The sequence below is a fragment of the Ostrea edulis genome, chromosome 6 (genome assembly GCF_947568905.1).
Source record: "Ostrea edulis chromosome 6, xbOstEdul1.1, whole genome shotgun sequence".
Classification (NCBI taxonomy): domain Eukaryota; kingdom Metazoa; phylum Mollusca; class Bivalvia; order Ostreida; family Ostreidae; genus Ostrea; species Ostrea edulis.
This window is the reverse complement of record NC_079169.1, coordinates 22,671,448-22,698,589: the sequence shown is the minus strand read 5'-3', so window position 1 is coordinate 22,698,589 and position 27,142 is coordinate 22,671,448. Positions and strand designations below refer to the sequence as shown.

The 27,142-nt window shown below is 36.3% G+C and overlaps 2 protein-coding genes across 4 annotated transcripts; both read left to right on the top strand.

The window, feature by feature from the left end:
- Window positions 1–1,337: 1,337 nt before the first annotated feature.
- On the top strand, window positions 1,338–8,016 carry LOC125647917 (cytochrome P450 2C31-like). Of its 2 annotated transcripts, XM_056142096.1 has the most exons (6): window positions 1,339–1,948; window positions 2,099–2,299; window positions 3,610–3,729; window positions 5,730–5,990; window positions 6,606–6,730; window positions 6,832–8,016. In XM_056142096.1, exons 1-6 carry the CDS (start codon window positions 1,400–1,402, stop codon window positions 7,049–7,051), a joined length of 1,476 nt encoding a protein of 491 aa, XP_055998071.1. In that variant the 5' UTR covers window positions 1,339–1,399; the 3' UTR covers window positions 7,052–8,016. The 2 variants fall into 2 exon arrangements, with proteins under 2 accessions (XP_048730746.1, XP_055998071.1); XM_048874789.2 differs by lacking the exon at window positions 5,730–5,990 and having other exon boundaries at window positions 1,338–1,948; window positions 3,610–3,741.
- A 5,353-nt stretch (window positions 8,017–13,369) lies between these two features.
- LOC125647920 (probable splicing factor, arginine/serine-rich 3) lies at window positions 13,370–26,416 on the top strand. 2 transcript variants are annotated; one of them, XM_048874791.2, is made up of 6 exons: window positions 13,370–13,527; window positions 17,579–17,590; window positions 17,758–17,798; window positions 19,596–19,691; window positions 24,652–24,776; window positions 25,653–26,416. In XM_048874791.2, the coding sequence occupies exons 1-6, from the start codon at window positions 13,404–13,406 to the stop codon at window positions 25,888–25,890; spliced, it is 636 nt and encodes a 211-aa protein (XP_048730748.2). In that variant the 5' UTR covers window positions 13,370–13,403; the 3' UTR covers window positions 25,891–26,416. The 2 variants fall into 2 exon arrangements, with proteins under 2 accessions (XP_048730748.2, XP_055998070.1); XM_056142095.1 differs by lacking the exon at window positions 17,579–17,590.
- The last annotated feature ends 726 nt before the right edge of the window (window positions 26,417–27,142 follow it).

The window sequence follows — 27,142 nt, the reverse complement described above, 5'->3', positions numbered from 1 at the left end:
ATATCGCCATGTTCTCGGCATATAGACTGCTTCCATAAATAGAGTTTCTTTCTGTTATTAGTGCAGTTAAAAACCGCACACGATTCTTGTCATATATGTATTATTTTAAAGTTCTATATTCCAAAGTTCACACCTGCATCTCCAACATAAATAAAACAATGTTAGGATAGTAATTGATTCTGACAGTCGCTAATGGGTAACCTATTAAAAGCGCTGACTCTCCAGAACTTGATATTTGATACTCTGTGAAACTCTTGGATTGTAGCTTAATGCATGTTAATGTATTATCAGTTAATAAAATGTAGCCACAGTGAACAGACGTGTTTGTATAGATTCATACACAACAATTCTCCACTCCACCTGTGTACATATCTCAGGACGCTCACGGTTTCACGGTTGTAATGGCGGATGCTTCACATGACCGATAATATCTGCGCTCAGCAACTGTGACGTGATTGCCGGGAAAAGTTGTGTATACCCCTGCACGGAGACGGTATATTGAAATTTTGGGGCGTCATATGATTCATAAGTGACATCACAGTTGCCAAACTCTCTGACGGAGAATGTATCAAGTGTATATCATATTAGTTATGTAGACACTTCGAAGGGTAATACGGAAATATATGGGGTCCTTTAAAAAATGATACTGGGCGAGGCTTTATCCTGTCGATGATTTTGCATGTACACGAATTAAAGGCATTTCGACATTTATTCATTCTTGATGCTTTTCTAATGTACATATATAACAATGATAAATGATTGCAATTTATAAATGTATCCTTGAGATACGTTATCAAACGTATAACAATAAAAAAAAAGTGTCTGCAACATTTTTAAAAACCATAAAAAATGGGATAAAAACAATTTTGTTAACAAACGGTAAATTTTTAGTATACCTATGACGTCATTTATATGCTGGCTACGTTTTAGTGACAGGGTATATGTAATATCATGACGTCATAGTACAAGTTTTAATAATACTGTCAAACTCCTGTGAAAGCAATCGTAGTAAATTAACTTGTTGTGCTGCATTTTTTTGTAATGTAGATACTTAGAGATAGGTTTCTGCGTAGTGTTTTGCCATGTATCCGAAATTTCGACGAATAGGGTACAGAATATTCGACGATATGGGTTTAAAGTCACGATACATCTCTGTTGTATTGAAAAAAGAAACCGACAATCAATTTATGATGAATGCCTGGCTGACCAAAAAATGTGGATACAAGAAAGTTGATTTGTATTTGTCGTTGTTTCAACCATACTTGATTTTCCCCGGGAAAGTAACATATGCAGGTGGGAAAACACACATAAGGCAGTTATCGTGTTCCGTAAATTACAACCTGCTATCTTTACATTGTCTAGTTTTTGTAAATCCAGGCACGTACAAGGCCGCCAGAAGATGCTTGAGGTTATTACCGTGTTTATAATTTTGATACTGTGTCTTTATCACTACTGGAAAAGCCGTCCATGTGCAAGCAATTTCCCTGGGCCAGCAGGCATACCTCTCTTTGGTGTTTTCTTTAACGTTGACCTGAATCGTCTTCATTTGAAATTGTACGAGTGGACTTTGATCTATGGAAACATTTTTCAGTTTTCTGTATTTGGGAAATCGTATATTTCTTTAAATTCGGCTGATGTCATACGGGATGTTTTGGGCCTTGAACCAAATGCCACCATCACGGCATCTCGGGAGCCGTCCTTTTTTGGGGAATATTGTTTGGAAAATTATTCAGACATAGTATTTTCACCATATGACGAAGAGTGGGCTAGAAGACGTAAGATTGGTCATCAACTTCTACATACTTATGGGGTAGGCATGCATTTCCTCGAGGACGAGATTCTACAGAAACTTGCAGATATGAAACAATTTATTCGAGAAAATGAAGGGAAGGACCTGGATCCCCACGATATGGTGGAAGAATTCTTATTCAAAAACCTGTCTTCACTGGTAAATGAGATTTCGATAAAACCTATTTGAATTGAATTTATATAACATATACGTATATAGTATATAGCATTTTCTATGAAACAAAAGTAATTTGACAGAATTATCAGAAACAGTTATGAAAGAATCATTATGCTACAATCTACATATTAGGTGGCAGGGACAACCGATCCACAGTTGCAAAGACTGATGAAAGAAGTGGATGAAAACGCCAACGAAATTGCATCACCAATGGTCGACCTTATCTTTAGAATGTTTCCTTTCCTGCGATTCTTACCCCTTTCTGTCGCCAGAAAACCATCGCTTGTCAAATTTTGCATGGATGAAATGTTGAAAATAATCAAGGAACTAACGGTTAGTTTAAATAAGATTCACCACACGTTCAATTTTTCAAATGTGTTTGTTCTTGTAGTTTTTCTCTGAGTTCCTTCTAGATTGCCTTGTCTTATCTTCCTGGGATCAGTTGTCTCTTTTATATCATGTTTTTTTTCATGGACAAACCTAACGATATTTGCGCAATATAAACTTAAATGTTTTAATATCATTACAACTTACATGTATAATTTAAAAAACCTTTTAATGAAATTACATGTTCTCTGTATGATCAATTTTTGAAATTGAGGGAGGTTACTGACAAATACGTTGCTATCACTGGGTTTTCAGCACTCTGTTTACAGTAAGTATTTCTTAAATTGTATGGTCGTTATAATGATGTTATTTGGAAACATAATCTGCCATTAGGATAAATGCTATGTGACGTGTTTCATACAAATTGCTAAGTTCTTTTCGACTTTTAAGATTACTCCATTTACCTTGATCAAGATATAGGGTTCATAGTTAGTGTGAGCCATCAACAGAAGATGTTTACTTGTCCTAGGCATCTGATCTCACCCCTGGTGTTTTCTGTGGTCCACTTATACCCAACTTTCGATTTTTACTCTTTATAGGATATACGAGATTTATTAATATTCATTTTGACTACAGATAATTCCGTTTACCTGATCAAGATATATGGCTCAAGGCGGGTGTGACCGGTCGACAGGGGATGCTTACTCCTGATCCCACCTCTGGTATATCCAGGGGTCCGTGTTTGTCCAGTTCTCTGTTTTGTATTGCTTGTATGAGTGATGAAATTGATCACTGTTCGTTATCTTCGCCTCTTATTCGATGTTTGCTATCTTCAGCTTTTTCATGTTTGCATTGATTTTAGCTAACAAAAAATGAAATGACAAGCTTTTTTCATTACACATTGTTTCATCAACAAAGATTATTCAGAGCAACGTAATATTTGAATAATGCTTGATGAAATAATGTCTGCTGAGTTACAAATTTTAGCAGCTGCTGTAAATTATATTTAAAGACAGCATGCTATGCATGTAATAGTGTTGTGTTTGATATGTACGTCGGCTTATGGATCATGTCAAATTCCTATGCTCAGCATAGTACCTATATTGTACAGACATTGCTGATGGTCTGTGATAAGTCTAAAAAGAACCTGGAAGATGACCTTTGTATAGAAACATTCCAATGTCGTGCTATCGGTGATTCTGTATGCTAAGGTATTTGTGTTTGCCCAACTCTCTATTTTGTTTATAGGAGTTATAAGATTGCTCACTGTTCGTTATCTTCACCTTTCATTAATTTCTCTTTGTTGATAATTTTAGAATGAGGGAAACATTGAAAGGGGCATATACTACGAACTAAAGAATGCCAAGGAGAGACACGGTCTCCACTTTACAGACAACCACATAAAGGCCATCCTAGTGAATATTATTGGAGCAGGTATCTCACAAAAAGTACAATGTAGATCAAAGTATGTGTTCAAAAGCTTGCATTCCACTTCTTTCAGCTGCCATTACGTTAAACTGAAAGTCCTGTTCTATTTATTTTATCATTACTGATTGTCAAGACGTCAGTTTGTAGAAAAATATGCATTAATAAAATCTTTTCGTTTTACACCAGCGTATATCCAGATATATTAGCGCTTTTGGGGGGATACAATTTCATCAGTCAAAAGTAAATTCAGCAGATTAGTAAATGTGAAATTCTTACAAAACCTTTCCTATTCAGCATTTCACAAATTCTATGGTCGTTATAATGATGTTAAAGTTGCAAATAGAATCTACATGTATCATTGGGTCAAATACTGTCTGTCGTGTTCGGCCGTCCTTGGCATACTGATTTTGACTACGTATTACTCCGTTTTTCTGGTCAATACATAGTGCTCCCGGCGGGTGTGACCGGTCGACAGGGGATGCTTACTCCTCGTATGCACCCGTTCATACAATTGCTATGTCCATGGGTCCTTGTTTGTCCAACTCTTAATTTTGCATTCCTTGTAGGAGTTATGAGCTTGGTCACTGTTCGTTATCTTCAACTTTCATTCACATATCCATGTGATAGACTTTATTTACCTCATTGTAAAGGTGAATTTTTCAGATATATTCAGTGTTTTATATATCATGAATTACTAATACATGTACATAGTATAATATACTCTCTATAAATGTAGGATAATCAAAAGACTTCGCGAAAATTGCATTCAATCACCCAGTGAAGTGAGGTTGTTAAAGTTTATTGAAACAATTAACATTTTATGGCATCTTTTCACTATTGAAAAATAATATGTTAACGTTTTTGTTTCTAATATCCTTGACGTCTCCATATGAGTGAAATATTCTCGAGTGGGACGTTAAACAATATTCAATCAATCTAATATCCTAGGTAACATATTTGATAATACGAGAATGAAACTTTTCTTGTGATAGTGAAAGATTTTAAAAGTACTAAAACACCTCCAAGTAAGAAATTGAAGAAACTTAAGGTGGGTCCTTAGTCCTGGATTTTTGTGGTTTATGTAGCATTTTTTTGGTTTGGAATCAATAAATTAACATTCAGATTAATGAAAAAAGGCAAAACAGTTAAGGATTTCCATATTAATTTTCATTACATACACCACTAAAGTCATATACCCCGATGTAGATTTTTATGAAATTCATTGGAAACAGTTATTTGTTTTTATTTTAATATAAAAACAACAAAATATTTTTTGAATTGCATTTATTTATCGGGAAACATGTCAATAACTAAAACACATGTCATTTTCAATATATTCATCAAGTTTTAGAATAATATGTGCAAAATTATTGAATTAGCGTTATTCTCCAAAATGTTAAAAAACAAACAAATGTGGACACACTTTCCTTATAGCATGGTTTACATATCATTTTTTCTGTTTATATCAGTAGAGTTACATCTGTTATAGTTATTCATGGGAACAAATCCATACCTTTCCTTAATAATTTCAAATCTATAGCTTCCAGATTATGTATACCCCCATCAAAAACTGAAGTATGGCACCATACAGCTGAGCTATTTAAAATCACTCGGGATTAAAAATTTATGTAATTTCATGAAAAGACACAGATAATGATTCCTTGTCACCTTGGTAAAATGTTTGTCAAAAATAAAGGAGATCTATCGCATTATGGACTTGATAAATAATTTAATGAGAACAGAGTTATTGTCCTTGGATTCAATATTTTGAAACATATCATTGACTATTAAAATATAACTAAGACTTTTGAAATATTTTATGGCTAACAAGATTTTTTTTACAATAACTATTGAAAAAGATTCCAACAAAATTTATGTTCCTATCATTAAATCATTGACGTTGCAAAATCCTATGACGTCACAGGAGTGTGGAACTACGTTAACACCATTAAAATCTACATATGGTAATCATGACTATTCCCTCTAGTGATTTTGTTCTTTTTCAAGTTTCTTGACATCGAGAGGTACTTTGATGTCTCTGATTCTTCTTCTGGCGAAACATCCAAAGATTCAGACTAAAATTCAGAGTGAAATCGATGACGTCATTGGGGAAAGAGAGGCTCATATCAAGGACAGAAATAGCTGTCCACTTACAGAAGCAGTCATTCTAGAAACACTCCGATATATATCCCACGCCCCATTAGCTATCCCCCATTATACCTCGGAGGATTGCATTATTAGTGGCCGTACGGTTGGAAAAGGAACAACTGTAAGAAATTGGGGAGTATATTAGAGAGAATTTACATACAGACATGTATGTATATATAGACACAGTGAAAACTGTCTTATCCAACTCCTGTGTACATGTGTAATCTGTTTTAATGGGCATTCCGATCCTTATTTTCATTCTCAATTCCATATTTTCAATTTTTATAATATCTATTCCGACACACTGTGTATTCGGAGAAAAAATGTTTCCCTGTGTATGTCGAATTAGACAGGTTTTACTGTAAAACTTTTTTTGTATGCCCACCATAAGTAACAAAAGAGAGACGCCCATGTAAATGCTTTTCTGAGTGTTCTACAAACAAATACCTTTTAGCTTTCCTGTGCAAAAAGATGAAATGGTCTCTGATAAAACTTTATCCGTCGTTCGTCTATCTGACACGAATTGGTTTAATATTGCTTGAAATAAAAGTTACCACAGAGTCCTCCACATCTGCTTCGTATTTAAACAGGGTCCGTGTTTCCCCCAACTCTCTATTATGTATTCCTTACAGGAATTTATATGAGATTGGTTACTCTTAGTTATCTTCACCTTTCATGATATACAAGTTTTATGTAACTATGAGATCGCTGATTTTTTATATAATTTTACTTGCAGATAATCACTAACTTGTGGACAAATAATCACAGCGACGAGTGGCACGACCCTTTCGTGTTTCGTCCCGAAAGGTTCATGGATGATTCAGGTTTACTTTTGCCTGCAACACATCCCACTAGAAAGAGGTAACCTAGATTTTATTTGTGAATGATTCTATAAATACCATTTGAATGCTAAAAATGCTGATTAAAGTTGATTACCTTCTTTTGGAAATTTACGACTATAGGTTGCTGGTTTTTGGTTTCGGTAAGCGAGCTTGTCTTGGTGAAGTGTTCGCCAAGAACAGAACATTCCTCTTCCTTGCCACAATGATGCAGACCTGTATCATTCGTAAGCCGTTGAGAGAGGAACTAAGTGACCTTGACCCCCGGATGATGATGCCTGGCGTCGTGCTTCAACCTCCGCCATACAAAGTGCAATTCAAATTGAGGGAGCGTGTCCTGTAATAAACTATCTGCATCGCTTATCGCAAATTATGTGATCGTTATAATTAATTTGTATCTAAGTATAATGTTTGTCTGACGTGTTTCATAGAAATTGTTAGGCCTTTCTTTACATACTGATCTTGACTATGGATTACTCCGACCGCCTTAAAACGGCTGAATTATTTCCAAAACGGCGTAAAACCCGAATCAATCAATCAATGGATTACTTTGTTTACCTGATCAAGATACAATCTTCACAGCGGTGTGACCGGTTAACAGTTAATGCTAGATCCTCCTAGGCCCCGAGCCCTCCTTTGGTGTTTCCAGGAGCTTTTATATGCCCTACTGTCAATTTTGTGTTCCATATAGGGTTATGAAATTGCTCACTGTTCGTATATTTCACCTTTTGCATCTCGTACATGTTTCTTACTATCTCTGAATCAAGACCGAAAAATAATACAAATAAGATGGAATGGAGTAGGTCAAAACATATAATTTTTGATAAATGAGAGAATATATGTAGGTGAAAACGTGCTCGTGGGCTAACCTTGGGTGAAAACGTTATTGTAACTAGTTGTCGTGGGATAATTTAATTGGAAATAACCGCGATTCATTATATTTTCTATTTTGTTAGTGAAGGATCTGTGAACATTCAAACAGCACATCGTAACAGAGTACGTAGCTCAATCAACGTCACCCAGCTTACATGTATTTATACTCTTGCAATAAATTGGACCTGTCCCAAATGGAGGGGTATATACCCCAGCACAATCAAAATACGATCATAGTGGATGATGAAAGGTGTTTAATGATTCTTTGAAAGGAATTTTTTGTGAATCCAGGTAAAACAATAGTTGCAGCGCTGTTTCCTTGACCTTTAGATCCCATAACCAATAGGTTAAATCAGATTCTGTTTCGCTTGACATTAAACCCGTTGCCTGTTTTGCAGAAGTAAAAACAAGACGCATAGACGCGGATATATATTATTTTTGTTTTATCAGTGCTTAATATCAACAGTCAAATATTAGTTCGGTTTCTGCATGACGCAGGGCCCTAGCATTGTGAGTTTTTTTTGCTCCTGACATGGGACTTTGGTTGTTTAGGTCTCATATGAAAAATCCATGACTGTCATGTTTGGCGAAGGCGCAGTAAAATTGCCTATTTTTTACTTCATGGGTTTGAATCGCAGTAGCTCAGTGGTATCGCTTCGTAACCGGGAGGTCGTGAGTTCGTCCTCCTTTGCCAAACGTTCGACATTTAGAAGTAAGAATCATGGGTCTTTCGGATATGACCCTAAAAACGTAGGTCTCATGTCACAGCAGACGTTGACACATTAAGGAACCATCGCTGCTACGGCCCTGAGCAGCAAGTGTAGGTCTAAATTTATGGTACATCACCCTGCACCTGAAGACGTCTCATCCAAGTTCCAAAGCATTAAAAACACTCCCACAACTAGCTTCCTACTATATCCAGCGGGCCCGGATATTACCTCGAGATGTGAGACATGGACCTTTCCATCAGTTCACTCCTCCTAATCCTTCCCACCAAGTTATAAAGTTCGAAGGGATTGAAACACTGACAATTACGATGGATTTGTAATTGTGACCAAATCAGATCCCATAACATCTACTGCAAGTGGGTAGAGTTCATCATTGACGAGGTGGACCTACCAAACAGAAGAGCCTGGTCATCTCATAACTGTATTGCCCACCAAACAGAACTGATGACGAATACATAGGTGCAGCACCACAGTAAATAACAGAAATTGGGAATCACCATATGAGCACCGTTGGGGTGATTTCAACCCGACATCCAATGGCCAAAACAGAACCATATTATCGACAGTTCATACCTACAACACATCAACCAGCAAGTTATCAACCCGACTGATAATCGGTCTATATTTCTCTGCTAATGACTAGACATGTGAATAAAACCACGCCAAGATACCATAACACTGCAAGAAGACTTAGCAGCACTAGAGAAGTGGGCGAGTGATTGGCAGACGTCGTTCAACCCTAAAAAATGCACGTTAGTCCATATGACCAACAAGATGACAAATACACAGTAGTCCACATGACCAACAAGATGACAAATGCACGGTAGTCCACATGACCAACAAGATGAACCCATTGATAACACCATATATTCTACATGGGAACACACTCGTGAGGAAGCAAACCATTGAGTGTCTCGGTATACGATCAGTCAGTAGTTAAGGTAGCTCCACCCTCATGAAACTTATAAAAATTAATGGTTCAAAGTAGAAAAGTTCTATTGATTGGTTAATTTTAATCAATAAACGAAGAAAATATAGATGTCAGATTTCTAAAGATGTCAAACATACAACACAAAAGTTTATATCAACATCAGAAAATCGCACATTTTCATTAAATGTCATGATAAAAATACATCAAAACTGGTTACAATGACAACATTTTAATTTCAACAGTTGCAGAAAAACTGCTGCTGCGGGTGTGACCGGTCGATAGGAGATGCTTACTTCTCCTAGGCACCTGATCCCACCCCTAGTATATCCAGGAGTCCGATCTTTGAAAAAGAAAAAAAGTCGAGGCTAAATGTTACGTCACAATGCACAGTTGACGTCGCCTTGCGTTTTATTTCCCGCGTTCAATAATAGGCGGATCCTGTCAAACTGTTGTCCCCATATAAAACCCTTGAATATTGAGATCTTATTGGGTTTTTAGCGCAAGGAAAATTTCATTAGAAATATATTTTTAAATGAATCATAATCTACCGTACTTAACGGAATTATGATTACCACTTGGGACACTCCAATGACCATTACATGCTTCGCTCGGTCCAACGGTTACGCCGTATACATAACTTAAGTGTAGATATCAAGAAAATCATTGTATAATAAACATACAATTGAGAAATACCACAATAGGAATTATTGCCCTTGACAATATTTTCGTAAGATAGATAAACTGATTATTTATAGAAAGTATAAACTTTTTCAATATCAAATTGTTTACCAGATTTGTTATGATAGCCAGTGAATAAAATTCCTCCAAAAGATATATTTCTATCATGCATTAATTTTAATGAAATAAAGATTTTCCAAACACCTATGACGTAACACGAGGGTGGAATTACTCGCATATAAATTTGCGAATAAATAAATCCCTGGCATTTATTAGCCGGAACATGCAAGGCTGCAAACTAAAAGCCAAAGATATCCACGGCGTGCAGTTATAGTAAGGTCATCCCTAGAATACATATCGACAGCCTGGGTCCCACACATCAGTCAGCAAATCAACTCCATCCAGATGGATCTCGTGGGGATTCCGGGTTAGAATAGGTCTTCAATACCCCTTGCTTGTGGTGAAATTCGACTGATGAGACCGCAAAAACCGAGTCTCCATGTCAGAGCAGGTGTGTCACGATCAAGATTCCTCCCTGCTCAAAGGTCGTAAGCGTTGAGCATAGGGCTACATTTTGCAGCCATATGAGTGAAAAATTCTCGATCGAGACGTTAAACAATATACACCCATCCAGATGGTGCAGAGAAGGACTGCAAGATTCATGACAACCACAACTACTCCCCTGAAACAATCTCTACCATCCTTGAACATCCATATTGGGCAACTGCAGGTCAGATTATCCAAGGCCAGATTAACCATGATTCTCCATGGTGATGTTGACATTACATCCAGGCTGTATATCACCGCGGCAGGAAATCGGAGTTCATCGGTTTAGAACGATCACAGCGACCAAGGACGTGTATATACTTCTCTTTAACACTAAGGCAGTGGAACCACCTTCCTGCAGAAACGGTCACAGCAGCATCAGTGGATGCATTGAAGGTCATGCTAGGCAGACTTCCAGCTGACAACAGGGCCCTGACCTAGTCTACACAACTAGTTGAACCTTAATTATATCCCACGCAACTAAGTTGCGGAGGGTTTTTTTTACCCATCCATCAGTCAGCCCGACAATTCCTTTCTTGTCGTCGCAACTCCTCTGAGACCGCTTTACAGAATTTCGTGAAATTTTCTTGTTAATAAGAACATACTGCATAGATGTGCATATTCCCAAGAAATTCTTATTTAAAACTTTTTCTGAGAGTTATACCCGTTTTGAACTTAGAATTTCGAGCCCATCTGCCCTAACTTGTCAGCGCAACTCCTCTGAGACCGCTCAACAAAATTTCGTGAAAGTTTGTAGTTTATAAGGACATATTGTGTAGATGTGCATAGTCTCAGGAAATTCTTATTCAATATTTTTATGAGAGTTATACCCCTTTGAACTTAAAGATTTTCGAGCCCGTCTGTCCTCTGAGACCGCTCAACAGAATCTAGTAAAGTTTTGTTGTTAATAAGAACACAGTGTAAATGTGCATATTCCGAGGAAATTCTGATTTAATAATTTTTTCTGAGAGTTATGCCCCTTTAGAACTTAAAATACTGAGTCCGTCCGTCCTTTTCTTGCAGTAATGCATAACATTATCATTCATTATGTGAAGCATTCTCAAGCAATGTTGGAGCGTGGGGTATATGTGAGCTTCCTCACTTTTTCTTTAATTGTAAATACAGAGGTTTTTAGCCGCCTTGTCATGCGTCAGGGCTAGGTTTCTAGAAGAAATACACGTGAGGCAAAATTAATTATTGTAAGATTAAACAAAAGGCCCAAGGGCCACATCGTTCGTCTGAGCAGCAGTTCCTAGCAATAAACAAGCTTCAGCAAAAACAACTGAAAATTCACCAATTTTCAAACTTGATTATTAAACTAGACTACAAATTCATCAACCCTTCCCAACCCCAGGGGTCATGATTTTTATAAACTTGAATCTCCACTTTGTCAGGAAGCTCTTCTAAAAGATTTTTAAATGACCCCATCCTATTTTTGCAGTTTTTTTTAATGATTTCCCCTTTGAAGGGGACATGGCCCTTCATTTGATAAAACTTGAATCCCCTTCACCTAGGATGATTTGTTGATTGGAATTGGCCCAGTGGAGAAGATTTTCCTATATATCAGCATGTAAAACTTTGACCCCCCTTATGTGACCCGACCCTACCGTCGGGAGCCATGATCTGAACAAATTTGAATCTACTGTAAATTAGAAAGGTTTCCCTTAAATCTTTCCTCATATACATGTAGCCTGGTGGTTCTTGAGAAGACTTTTAAAGATAGCGCATGGCATCACTCTATAGACGCTTATGTCAACAATCACATACTCGGCCGGCCTTTCCGGCAAGCCAAGAAGTTGTGATTGGTTTACAACATAATCAGCATAAAATCTTGTAGGTGTTCAGTGTTAGTTATACTTATACATTGTATTACTTTTCACTAGACCCATGTTTATCATTTATGAAGAACTTCAACAAAGTACACCCCCCCCCCTTCTCCGGGACCAACGATCTGACACATCTATAAATTTTTAAATACTACATTCAATCTTATTCCCTCCCCCCTTGATTATAGAAGTCGCTGTTACGACTTTTTGTAATAATTTATCAACAATTCTTGAAATGTGCAAACACATGGATAAACACTAAAAAGATTTTAATTTTGTTGATCATGTTTTGTGATGACACAGATCATGAAAGTAAGTAATAAATCGAAAACTGTCCAATGTGCAAGATATCGAATGGTCCGGGACTGTTCTGGGAAGTTTTCCCCTTATAACTTTAAAGTTATACATTTCACTGAAATTAGGTTGTACATCACTACCTGACAATGTCCAAGAAATCAGACCACTGTTTACAATATAGCAGAGTTTCTGTTTATGTTTCATATATAGTGTATTGTGTCACGGTTTTAATCGAATATTGTGTTTGACGAAAAGAACGACGTGTTTTTCGTAATTTAATTATCGTACTGTACAAAAACTACCATTATAAACACATTCGCAATACTGAGTTTCAAATTTTGAAATTATGAACGACCGTTCATTTTGTCTTTGGTCAACTATTCGTCATGGCGGATTATGTGCATTCATAACTTCAACACGGAAAGAGATCATTTATGTTACATAAGGAACATTTAATTTGGAGCTCCATGTGACTTCCTAATAATCCTTATTTACTGATATCAATACGTATAACAGAACTAATACAAGCAATTAATTATTGTTCTCAAATTTATTTGAATAAAAGATATCTTTCATTCAATACATGTGCACAACAATTCAAACACGCATTAAAAAGGTCCTTCTTCTATGCAATATTATTTGTGATTCCCTGCGCTTGCGCGGGGTTTTATCTAGTTATTTAAAAGGGGAGTCGGGGACCCCTCCTGCTTGGAAACAGGTCACAAGGTTCGAATACGGATTAACCAAATCTTACCGAGTGGGTTTCAGTTTTTTGTATATTTTCATCCGGGCACTTGGGAAGCTCAGCCGACAAGCATGTCGCGTAGGGCAAGCGAAGGTTCACTTTTCGTTGGTAGACTTGGCAAATCGACAAGAGTTCGAGACTTGGAAGACATTTTCGAACCATATGGTCGAATGACAAGATGCGAAATCAAATATGGTAACTATATATACACCATAACCATCTTTTTCTAGGTCAAACTCATTGAATATGGCGGTCAGATAGATCTACGGCTTAAGGATGGAAATAACTAACCTAAACGGCTAAAACACAATCAGGGTGAAAATCACTACCAACCCAATATGGAAGCAGATGTCTTTTTTTGTTTTAGTAGATACAGTTTAAAAAATAACATCACTGTTGTAACGTAAACACTCAGTTTTCCAAAACATATCAAAGTTTGTGTTATTTCCAAGCACAGGAGTCGACAATTTTATCAGTAAAGTAGAAATATATGAGATATGGGCATAAATACTACCACTGAGCTTCGCGAGCGAAGCGTCAGGAATGCAACGCGATTTCGGCAAAATCTGCTCCGGTGCTATGTTGCGTGAAAAGACAGCAGTACCCGGTATAAATAACATCAGTCGATGTGTCCCACCTGATTTCTGGATTGGTCACCCTTTTAATTGCCGTCAATTACTCTAAAATCCAAAATAAACATACTTTAGAAAAAATTCAATCGCCATAAGTTTTGTGTGACGTCACGCCATTTGCTGCTGAACTATCGCGGTTGAATTTTATCATGTTTACAAGAAAAATATTTAAAAAGAAATAAAACGTCTTTTTTATGAATAGAAAAAAAAATTCTCTTCAAGAACCATTGGGCCAAAGAAGTTTACATTTTCATGAAAGCTTCCTAACATAGTGCAGATTCAAATTTGTAAAACTCATGGCCCTTGGGGTGGATTGGGGCCACAATAGGGACCAAAGTTTGACATGTGAATATCTATGGAAAATCTTTAGATTTGGGCCAAGGTGACTCAGGTGAGCAATGTGGCCCATGGGCCTCTTGTTTTCATTTTATGACTGTTCTGGAGCTAGAGGAAGTCCACAACTGGTTCAAAACTGTATACCCTCTATATCCGGAACTTGGAGTCTTGATTTCTGCACGAGCAATATTGCTCAAGGGAGACTAGCTGCAATAATGTAGCCCTACCCAATTTTTTTTTAATTCTGACGTTTTCGGGATAGGGCTACAATTCCATAGGATCTCCGTAATGGTGCAAAATAATTTTATGAATAACCGATAATAAACTCTGTGTATTCGTCCCAAATGTTGTTTACACCGAAAGGAGTACCAACTTTGTGCTCGGGCATGTCTAATAAAGGTGTTTTTCATTAAATACAATGTACAGCATGCAAAAATTCTTCGTCTGTTCCGCCATGCTTGTTATCGCGAGATCTCGTTGGTGGATCTAATGAAAAACCTAAACATTGACAATCAGCGTGAAAATGTAGTTACTCGAGCCACTTCGACAAAGAAAGGAAAATCATATTGTTGCAGAAAGAATTTACTCTCTGCTGTTCGGTTTTTAACTTGATATTAAATTCAAACCTTTTCAATACCGACGAAATAGCTTTCGCCTCCATACTTGTCCATTGACGTAAATACTACCTTATATGGCATATGCAAATGACTTGACAATCGGAAGTTTATACCGAGCGAAGCTCGGACGGGCCAAAGGCCCGTCCGCGAAGCAAGGCTCTAAAGGTAACACGTATGTAAAAGAAAAAAGTCAAATTCAGCAAAAGAAAAAGAGATAATCTCTATATACGTTCACTGAAATTTTCGTGATCCATATGGGCGCCGCCATTTATTTTTTCATTACCTGCTTCAACAGTTATTCGTGTTTTATTTTGAATGCCAATGATAGAAGACTCTGACGTGCAATTCGTAATTTAAACACTCAGTTTGTTCAAAGTGAATAGTATAATTATCATTATAACAGGTTTTAGCAAATAATTACATATAAAGCCGTAATACGACTAAATAGATGAACGCGTTCATGAGTTTCTTTGAATAAGAATATACGATAAAATTACGGTTACTTTTTTTACCATTTTGAATTTATTGGTTAATTTTGTTTAGTTTTATAACGGCCTTTTTCATTGCATACGGAATGTATTATTGTTGTTTATAATATGTTTGCTTTGAAAAAGAGAAAAAAGTCGAGGCTAAATGTGACGTCACAATGCACAGTTGACGTTGCCTTGCGTTTTATTTCCTGCGTTCAATGAATAGGCGGATCCTGTATAACTGTTCTCCCCATATTAACCCCTTGAATATTGAGATCTTACAGGGTTTTTAGCGCAAGGAAAATTTCATTAAAAATATATATTTTTAAATGAATCATAATCTACCGTACTTAACGGAATTATGATTACCACTTGGGACACTCCAATGACAGGGCCGTAAATTACATGGAGGCGGAGGAGGCAGCTGCCTCCTCCAACTTTTGAGCCAAAAAAAATTAAAATTTAAAGTTCATTAGAATTTATGTTGTTTCCAATAACTAAGAACATGATACCTCCCTTAAAAAGCATTCCAAATCTTTCTTTTAGAATGAGTTAGTCAAGTAACATCTTAGAAGGCCCTAGAATCAAGGATTTTGCACGAAACGTGTTCAGTGTGCACAAAATGTGCTCAGCGTCTGGGGGCCTGGGCGGCCCCCAGACCCCCGCCTAATTTCCTGCCTCCTCCAAATTGAAGGTTAATTTACGGCCCTGAATGACCATTACATGCTTCGCTCGGTCCAACGGTCACACCGTATACATATTACTTCAGTACATCAAACATGGTGCACAAATATGAATCGAGAAATTGGAATTTATCGAAATTGTTGAAAATGGTGGAATAGAGCCTCACAAATCTTAAGTTGCAGGTTGTAAATTTATATATTGACTAAGAAACATAGAATATCATTTTATTTACGTAAAGAAAGTCAGGAAATGTTTAGAATGAGCGCAAATGTTGCAGGAGTGAATCACTCCCGCATTTGCACCATTACGGAGATCCTAAGGAGTTGTAGCCCTCTCCCTAAAAAAAAAAAAAAAAAATCAGAGAGGGGTACATTATTGCAGCTAAAGGGAGACTTGTGGCCCATGGTTCTTTTGTTTATTATCACAGTGTTATCATTACTGTAGATTCCTTATTTTATGTGTGCATTTAATTTAGTGAAATGCCTTGTGTACATCAAATCGCGTGATCATGAAATCAAGAGTGGTGTATTGATTAAAAGTTTGAACATGTATTTCAGCAATATCAAAAATAAAGGCAATTACTTTTCATTTCGCCTGTGGATTATGGTGCTTCTCACAAAATCATGTGATAACAAATTCCTTGCGTAGATCTAGGAATCTACAGTAATATATCTTGCGATCAGGACCACCATTCATGATTTCAATTGTATGTAACTAAAGTAGGGCTTCCAGATCCACCCTATCAATTGTTAGTTCAAATGAGCTTTTCTGATTGCCTGTTGTCCATCATCTGTCCATCTGTAAACTTTTAACATTTTCAACTTCTTCTCCAGAACCACTTGGCCAATTTCAATCAAACTTGGCAAAAAGCATCCTTAGGGGAAGGGCTTTCAAGTTTGTTCAAATGAAGGGCCATGCACCCTTCAAAGGGGGAGATAATCACAAAAATGTAAAAGTAGAGTGGGGACATTTAAAAATCTTCTGAAGAACCACTTTGCCAGAAGAGCTGAAATTTATTTGAAAGATTCCTGACTTAGTGCAGATTCAAGTTTATTAAAATCATGGCCCCCCAGGGGGGTAGGATGGGGCCACAATAGGGAATCCAAGTTTTACATGCAAATATATATGGAAAATCTTTTTAAAATCTTCTTCTCAAGAACCATTGATCCAGAGAAGTTTACATTTATATGAAAGTTTCCTGTCATAGTGCAAACTCAAGTTTGTAAAAATCATGGCCCCCGGGGGTAGGTTAGGGCCGCAATAGAGATCAAAGTTTTACATGCAAATATGTAGGGAAAATCTTCAAATATGGGCCAGGGTGACTCAGGCGAGTGATGTGGCCCATGGGCCTCTTGTAGTTCTTTCGTACCGTGATCCAGACTGATCTCTGGTGTCTGGGTAAAAATATATTTGCCATGGGTAACTCGAAAACTGAGAAGTAACATATCTAATATTGAATTGTGTTGTAAGTAATTCAGAATCAAATTTTATTTATTTTTTACCACAGGGGCAGAGATGGGTGAGTATATTTATTATTTTGAATGTGAATAAATGCAACTTTAGTTCAATGATAAAGCTTCTATAATTTATTGTCAGTAGACAATTTTTGCAAAATGTGGAATTAAAAAAATGAAACTAAAAAAAAACAAGAGTACATGTTTATAATTCTAATATTTATATTTGTAGCATATGCATTCATTGACTATGAAGATCACAGAGATGCTGAGGTAAAGAAGAGATGAACAGTTTTTCTGAAAATGTTTTGATTTGAAAAATATTCACTGATAGTATATTAGCAAGTACTGTTTTTAGTCCTTCCTTTCCTTTTAAGGGCTATGTCCTGTCAAAGTAGCTGAGTCTCCAGTATTTGTAGTTGAATGCAATATTAGTAGATGCACTGCAGTATCAAATAAAAGGAAGAGGGAGAGTAATTATAAGTTATGTTACCTGAAACGGAACTGATTGGTACATGAGGGATTAATATTAGACCGGGTTCTCCACGTGACTTTTTATAAATTTGATCATCATTAGGGAAAGCATGCAAAAATAAAAACACATTACAATCATGGAAATACCATAACACTGCTATCTTCTTTCTACATCATTTCTGGATAATACTGAATGCAATGATGAAATATGAAAACAGAAAGTTTATATAAGAAGAAATTAAAGCAATTGATATAATGATCATTAAAGCATGGAATTTTATCATACCACAGGTCATTTAAGTATGGTAGTCAAGAAATTTAACTTCAACTCCTTTTTGGAGAACCCTTATAAGGGTGAGGGGGTGTTATAGTAATCAGATTTACAGTAAAGTTACGAAAAGGAAAATATTTTTGAGTGTGATAGTCATTTTAAACTGCCAAAGAAAATGTGAGGCATATTTTCGATCTTATTGTATGAAGTTACCTCCAGCCAAGTTACTTTGAATAAATAATACCAAGAAATGTTTGATGCAGCCAGACTGATAATTCTTGAGCAAATTGTCTGGACAAAAATATGAATGTTTTAGAAAGGAAACAACTTGCTTGTCAGTTCAAGGTGGATGACGTGATGTCTTCAGCAACTTACACGAAAAATTTGCTGTTGTTACAGTTCAGCTCGTGTGATTTTATAACAGCATTGATACAGTGTAAAGAGCATATGTTATAGAATTAAGCAGATATATAGTTCCCATTTCATTACATCTCTATATAGTAATAAATAAGCATTAGGATGTCCAAAACAGCAATATTGATGAACATGTTTAAGAAATTTATCAGCTGTTACAATTAAACTGTAATGAACATCCACTTCTGAGTTCTAGACTTTGGACTTAAAATACTGTACCAATGTAAAATAAAAAAATGTATGAGCATTAGACTAATGAATTTCCAGTTCTAAGTTCTAAACAAGGAGTTGAATTATCCTATGTACATCTTGCAGCAAAAGCCGCCATGCCCAATCCAAACCATTCCGCCATCTTCGTGACCCCATTCCAAACCCAGGTGGCCACGAATCCAACCCCTTCCATCCATGAGTCCATTCATCAAAACTCTAAAAAACAAAAGACAAATTCTGAAATTCTGAAACAAATAGCTGCTGTCATGTGCATCGACAACAATTTCTCTTGCTGTCAACCATGATAGCCCAGAGTCCAAATTTTGCCATGACACAGAGCCATAGTTAGCCAAACCATGTTGCCAATTTAACCATTTGCCATTGTAACCAAACTTTACCACAACTGACTACAGGGTAAAAGGGTATACAGTTCAACGTTATATCCATATGCTTATTATTTCGTTTTTCTTGAGTAATGATCTAATATATGTTTATATATACACTGTATATATTGACAGCAAACAGGTACAAGTTTTTCATCTTTCTTAGCGGTTTTTTTTTTTTGGTCACATTTGTGTTTTTGAAGATCATTGTATATATGTGCAAAAATGCTCTCAAAAAATGTTTGTGAAATTCTTAATGTCATTCTGCTGAATTCTTTGTTTTATTGCTGTGAGTGTGTTTGTTCTCCATTTCATTAGGATGCGGTCCGTTATGAGAATGGTCGAGAGATTTGTGGATCTAGTATTATAGTGGAGAGAGCCAAAGGAGCACCAAGACGATCGCTTGCCCCGAGGGTAAGTTCTCATCACTTACGGAGCTTAACCTGTATTTTCCATTGAGTGACCAGACTATTACAGAGGTCTAAAATGAAGTAATTGAGATACCTACTGTGCTAGGACCAAACTTACATAAATGATGGGTCTTGGAATGCCTGTTAAAATTTTCAGTTGAATGAATCGGTTTGACAATTTTGAAGCAGTTCCTTTTCTTATATCCTGGGTGAGTATTAGTCCCCTACCAACGAATTTGAAGGGGACTTTAGGTTTGTGCTCTGTCTGTCCATCAGTCCAGTTTTCCGCACTTTTTTTCTATGTTCTTGCAGATATTTATTTTATATTTGGTATGTTGCTTTGCCATAACAAGTTACAGATCAAGTTCCAAATTCGTCTCTGTCCATTGATTTTTCACTTAGTTATGGCCCTTGGACTTAGAAAAATTGCATGAATTATCAGTTTTTCGGACTTTTTTTGGTTGTGCTTGCAGATACTGTATAGGAGGGAAATAAATCGCGGTGAAAATTTTCGCGGTCTAGACAAATTCCCGAATTTAAGAAACTGAATATTCTTATTATTCTTTCATGCACAATGTACTTAAAGAAAGGGGAGGGGGCTTATAGTGATTCGAATTCTAAAATTTAAAAACGCGAAAATTACAACCTTTGAAATTATTCCCTACACAGTATTCATTTGATATTTGGTACATTGCTTTGCCATAACAAGTTACAGATCAAGTTCCAATTTCATCACGGTCCATTGATTTTCCATTAAGTTATTGCCCTTGAACTTAGAAAAATAGCATGAATTGTTAGTTTACATCCAAATTTCTTATCTCTGTAAGATAAGAATACTATACTCATTAAAACTTCTAGCATAGTAATACAACAATATAGCTAAATTATTCGTGATCACCTACATGTCACAGTTTATTGACTTAGTTAAAGACCTAAACCTAATTATAAATTTGTCTTTTTTCCTGGTATAGTCTCTTCCCAAATAGCAGTTGATTTCCAACCATTCCTTTCTTGGTTCCCCAATTTTCCCTTTTACCATAACCTACATACTGAACTTTGAATATTGTTGTGGTACAGTAATATTTGCAACCGGTAAGAGACTATGTATTGCCATGCAATACTTTCAGAATGCTTGTTAACCCTACTTTGACAAAACATACATTCAAATGCATTTCACCTCTATTGGTTAGATACCAGGAAAGATTGTTTTGGAATAAATTCAACACCATGGTTATACAATTTCCTTAAAATTCAGCTGTTCACCTAGGTAGCATTCAAGATATATAATTGCACAGGGATCTACAGAGTAACTATGTTTATGGACTTGGTAGAAGACAATACCATCTACTTCCAGACACATTGTAGAATGAATTCCCTTTCACTTGAGTTTACTTTAAATGCATCCAGTCATTGATATCAACCCATAATGGTCTCAAAAATTTCCATTACCCATTGTTTGTCAGTAATGGCCCTAGGATTAAAACTGTCATTCGTACAGTGTATCTAAGCAAGGAAACTCTGTAACACAAATATAAGGCCAAACAAAATTAATTACTTGGTTCTCGGGCCAGTTTTGTCAAAAATAAGTGAGGGATGGAGGCCTTTTTTTTTTTTTTTTTAGCTCACCTGAGCCGAAGGCTCAAGTGAGCTTTTCTGATCACATTTTGTCCGTCGTCCGTCTGTCTGTAAACTTTTCACATTTTCATCTTCTCATGAACCACTGGGCCAATTTCAACCAAACATGGCCAAAAGCATCTTGGGTGAAGGGCTTTCAAGTTTGTTCAAATGAAGGGCCATGTCCCTTTCAAAGGGGAGATAATCACAAAAATGCAAAAATAGGGTGGGGTCATTTAAAAATCTTCTTCTCAAGAACCACTGGGTCAGAAGAGCTAAAATTTACCTGAAAGCTTCCTGACATATTGCAGATTCAAGTTTGTTCAAATCATGGTCCCCGGTGGTAGGATGGGGCCACAAGGGGGATCAAAGTTTTGCACACAAATATATAGGGAAAAACTTTAAATATCTTCTTCTCAAGAACCACTAAGCCAGAAAAGCTGAGATTAACATGAAAGCTTCCTGATATAATGCAGATTCAAGTTTATTCAAATCATGGGGCCACAACAGGGGATCAAAGTTTTACATACAAACATATAGAAAAAATCTTCTTCTCAAGAACCACTGAGTCAGAAAAGCTGATTTTTACATGAAAACTTTCTGACATGTGCAGATTCAAGTTTGTTCAAATCATGGCCCCCGGGGAGAGGATGGAGCCCCAAAGGGGATCAAAGTTTTGCACACAAATATATAGGGAAAAACTTTAAAAATCTTCTTCTCAAGAACCACTAAGCCAGAAAAGCTGAGATTTACTTGAAAGCTTCCTGATGTAATGCAGATTCAAGTTTGTTCAAATCATGGACCCCAGGGGTTGGATGGGGCCACAATAGGGGATCAAAGTTTTACATACAAATATATAGGAAAAATCTTTAAAAATCTTCTTCTCAAGAACCACTGAGCCAGAAAAGCTGATTTTTACATGAAAACTTTCTGACATAGTGCAGATTCAAGTTTGTTCAAATCATGGCCCCCGGGGGGTAGGATAGGGCCACAAGTGGGGGGGGAGGGGGGTGTCAAAGTTTTACATACAAATATAGGAAAAAGCTTTTAAAATCTTCTTCTCAAGAACCATTGGGCCAAAGAAGTTGACATTTACATGAAAGCTTTCTGACATAGTGTAGATTCAAGTTTGCAAAGGGTAGTTTGGGCCATAATAGGGACTATTAGGTTTTACATGCAAATATATATGGAAAGTCTTCAGATATGGGCCAAGGTGATTCAGGTGAGCGATGTGGCCCATGGGCCTCTTGTCTTTTTACCTCTTAAAAAACAGACGAGGGATTTATTTTTTTTTAATTTCAAAACTCCCCTTTTTTTAATCCATTGCTCAATACACATTGAAAGAAATTAAGAACATTATTTCCTTCTCTTCTTGTTTTCTCTTGCATTTTCTACATTCTTTCTTTTTGTGTGGCAATTAGTGATTGCACCAGTGAGATAAGCCCCTTCAATTTGCTCAGCTGTGTTATCTGCACAGTAAAAGTATATTGGAGGCAACATATACGATATATACTGGGACTGGGTATCGTTTGGAAAATTTCGATACGATATGTATTGCAATACAGAGAGACGATATGCGATACGTATTGACGATACAATAGAAGTGCATTTACACTTGATTTTGAGGATTAAAATGATTAAATAATAACAAAAATAAAGCTTCACCTATTCTTTTTGTTTCATTTGCATATAGTGTTAGCTTGAATTAATCTATCATAAAAGACAATTGTGCATGAAATCATTATCTATTTGCTTTTATCAATATTGTTAACATATTTTTCTCCTCATGAAAACAAGGACATCAACATTCTCTGGCTTAAAAAAAGCCCTAATTCCTGATACAATATCTCCCGCTCAAGTCTAAGGCAGCAGAGGAAATTATTTTCAGGATGAATATTCACAAATGAATTATAACTTCATTTATTTAATCACTTATTTCTTCATACAAAAATTGCAACTGCAGATCACGTTTGACTCTGATCACTACATACATCATTCATCGATATATATCTCGCCATTTTTCTGACAGTCAGCTTTATGATGTCATCGCAAATGTGTTGTTAAATGACTTCTACCACCAGATCTTACGACCTCTGTTCCACTTTGGTTTTTTCAAGCTACAAATATGTACATGTAATATTTGAAAACTGAGACCACAGTGTCATCACCACGCGCACACTTTAGACACGTTTGCGTTGTATGCAGTCATGGAGCAAATGACATTTACCAGGGTAGATAGTACGTTCAGGTATTTTCAATTTATTTGTTAACTCGTTCATGAAATCTCGCTGTAAGATACGTTAATATTAACCACTCTTGATATATTAAATGATACAGGACTCGCTGTTTCGTTATCGTATCGCTAAGAAATACCGATGTATATTGATAATTGATATATTGATCCAGCCCTAATATATACCAGTTTGCTCAGATTGTGTCAAAACCCAGTGAATCAGATAATGCGTTATAATTTCTGTTACATGTGTATGGTTACAAAATGGAGTTGACAGATAAAAACAACAATCTTATTAAGTGTGCAGAATTGCTGTAAGCCTATGTCATCTTTGTGTTTAAGGCGTGAATCACGGTATTAAAACGTCATTCAGATTTCAGCGTTTCTACTTTCGTTTTGATACGTTACTAAATTTTGCCGAGTTTGTTCAGTTTATTCCTGTACATACCATCCTTTATCATCATTTGGGCGAGGTACATTATCGATTATCTCTAAAAGTTTATCGTAAACCCCAAAACGTTCTCCTAAAATCGTCCGTCTTTGTTTTTTAGACAAAATGTCGTGGCAAAGTTGACAACACGGGTTAGATATGGAGGCTGCCATTACTCAAACCATGGCGCGATTTGATTGCATGTGTCTGTATCATCCAGACGTTTGTTAAACATTTTACTGATGGGAGTCTCTAAAATGCGGTCGGGGTTTCCAGATTTTTTTTAGCACCTTATGAGCGCATGAGAGAAATTTTATTTTATTCATTTAATGATAAAAACGGGTAATGCATATTGTTAAAAGAGATGCGGGCGGGCCTGAGAACCAAGTAATTAATTTTTTTAGGCCTAAATCAAAATGTTAGAATCTATTCTGATAAAATGTCTAATGGAATGCGTTCAGGGACAGTCAAACCTTTCTGGTTCCTATTTTGACCCATGGTAAGAAATTACAAATTCTTATTGCACATATGCAAGGCAATGCCAATCTTATGCCAAAAGAAGTGTTTTGATACCACTTAAAATGTGAGAGTTAAATGACAAAAAAGTGAGTCAGGCTGGTGGATTTAGCAAAAATGTTCAAAAACAATTTGTTTATAGTGTTGCAACAAAGATTTTGTTCATTGTAGAGTTCTGCTTACGATGACAGCTACAGATATGGACGCAGCTCCAGAGATAATTACCCAGACAGATATGACAGAAGGAGTGGGCCCCGCGGAGGAAGGTACAGATCCCCATCACCCCGGCGCAGAAGGTAAAGCAGCAGGATTAGATGGAAACCATTAACTATTTTGTTGTACATGTAAATAATTCTTTAAAAAGTGTATAGAAAATGTTTGAAGATCCTGCTCAATTTAAGTTATAATGCATTTCATTATCTCCCTGCAAAGGTGAGATAATCACCAAAATGCAAAAATAGGGTGGGGTCATGTAAACATCTTTTTCTGAAGAACTACTGGGACAGTAAACCTGAAATTTACATGAAAGCTTCCTGACAGAGTACAGATTCAAGTTTGTTAAAATCATGGCCTCTGGGAGTAGGATAGGGCCACAATAGAGGATCAAAGTTTTACATGCAAATTATATATAGAGAAAATCTTTAAAAATCTTCTTCTCAAGAGCCAATGAGCCAGAAGAGCTGAAATTTACATGAAAGCTTCTTGACAAAAACAAAATTCAAGTTTGTTAAAAGCATGATTCCAAGGGGGTAGGGTGGGGCCACAATAGGGGGTCAAAATTTTACATTCAAATATATAGGGAAAATCTTTAAATATCTTCTTTTCAAGAGCCACTGGGCCAGAAAAGTTTATGTTTACATGAAAGCTTCCTGACATAATGCAGATTCAAGTTTGTAAAAATCATGTCCCCTGGTGGTAGGTTGGGGCCACAATAGGGATCAAAGTTTTATATGCAAATATATAGTGAAAACCTTAAATATGGTCAAAGCTCATTCGGGTGTGCGATTTGGCCTTTGGGCCTCTTGTTGGAGTCAAAAGTTCAACGGTCATTTATAGATTGCTTACATTGTGAGGGGATGTCTGACTTTGTTGAGGTCTTGTTTTCATTGTTAATATGTTGATGTATGTTCTTGTATATGGAGGTAGGTCATATGAATTTTGTCCATATTTAGATCCAGGTCTCGATCTCGAGATAGAAGAAGACACAGTCGCAGTCGATCTCGCAGCAAGAGGAGGAGAAGGTCAAGTTCAGTTAGCCCTCGTAGATCCAGCAAAAGGTCAAGGTCTACATCACCAAGCAAGTCAAAAAGTAGGTCAAGGTCACCACAGAGTAAATCTGGGAGCGGATCTCCACCGAGAAATGGACAACAGAATGACAAATCTCCATCCAGAAGTCCAGTTGATGATTGAATCAAAAACATAAATTAACATGTAGGACTTTTTCAGGCATTTTTACTTATTCTAACCAAAGTTTAACATTCTTTTGCACATCATTATAACCAAGTTCGTTATCTTTCACGTGAAGAATCATTTATATACAATATCAAGATTGAAAGGACATTAATTGATAAAGGGTTTTTCTTTGTTTACATTATGTACTGTACTTTAAAAACTGTAAAGTAGATTCTTGCAAACATTACATGTATGTAGTTGTTGTCTGTTGTACACTTTATTTTGTGATAGATAAATTGACGTTTTTTTCTGGTGTTATTTGAAAACACCAGCTAAATATATGTGCTGTGAATCTTTGAATTGAAAACTCAAATGTTGCTATTACAATCATGCTTTGAAATGTTGTTAGATTTTATTGATTGATGTCAATTGTCATTTAGTTACCTTGCAGCATTGCAATTTACATGTAATGATCGCAATGTTAGGAGATGATTTGTAAATACACTGTAGCCTTATTTACAATTAATGAAAGAAATGTATATACTGTCTTCTTTGTTTTTTGTTAGCAGTTCAACTACATAATAATCGACAGTGTAGAATGATGAAAAAGACAAAATGGTGACATGCTTTAATGGGTTCTGTTTTAGCAGACTGCAGAACATAATTATGAAATAACTGCATATAAGCTGACAGCATAGGAGTGTTCCTGATAAAGGTGCAACATATCTGTATAGGAAGATTATGTAACTTTTTAGGCATTGTAGAACAGCCAACATTAAAATGAGAGTTGGAAGTAGTCATCGGTGTTGGCGTAGCAGAAATGATGTTGGCATACAGTTAGTTAATCATAAGCCAGCAGTCTCTGTTATGATGACCCAACATTCTTGAATGTGCCTTAACAAGAATCATGTACAATGTTATCCACCAAGATAGTAAGGGTTTCCGAGTTGCCAAGTAGTTCTTTCCCTTTGTGGAACTCTTATGCACAGTGAGACGCAAAACACTATCGTCCACAAGCGATGGGTACAAATGCTTTTCGCTGCCTTCATATATTACCTAAAGGCCGATTCAACCACCCAAAATGCAGGGACACGCAATATTAGTAAGTTTAGTAGTATTTAATAATAAAATAGCTCAAACAAAAATCGATAATCACCATTTTTCTTAGATTAAAATATTCATGCAGAGGAGGAAATAAAAATTGATTTCATATTTAATTTGATGGCTTAATTCAAACAAATATTGTTCTTTGATACTAGTATCGTCAGTT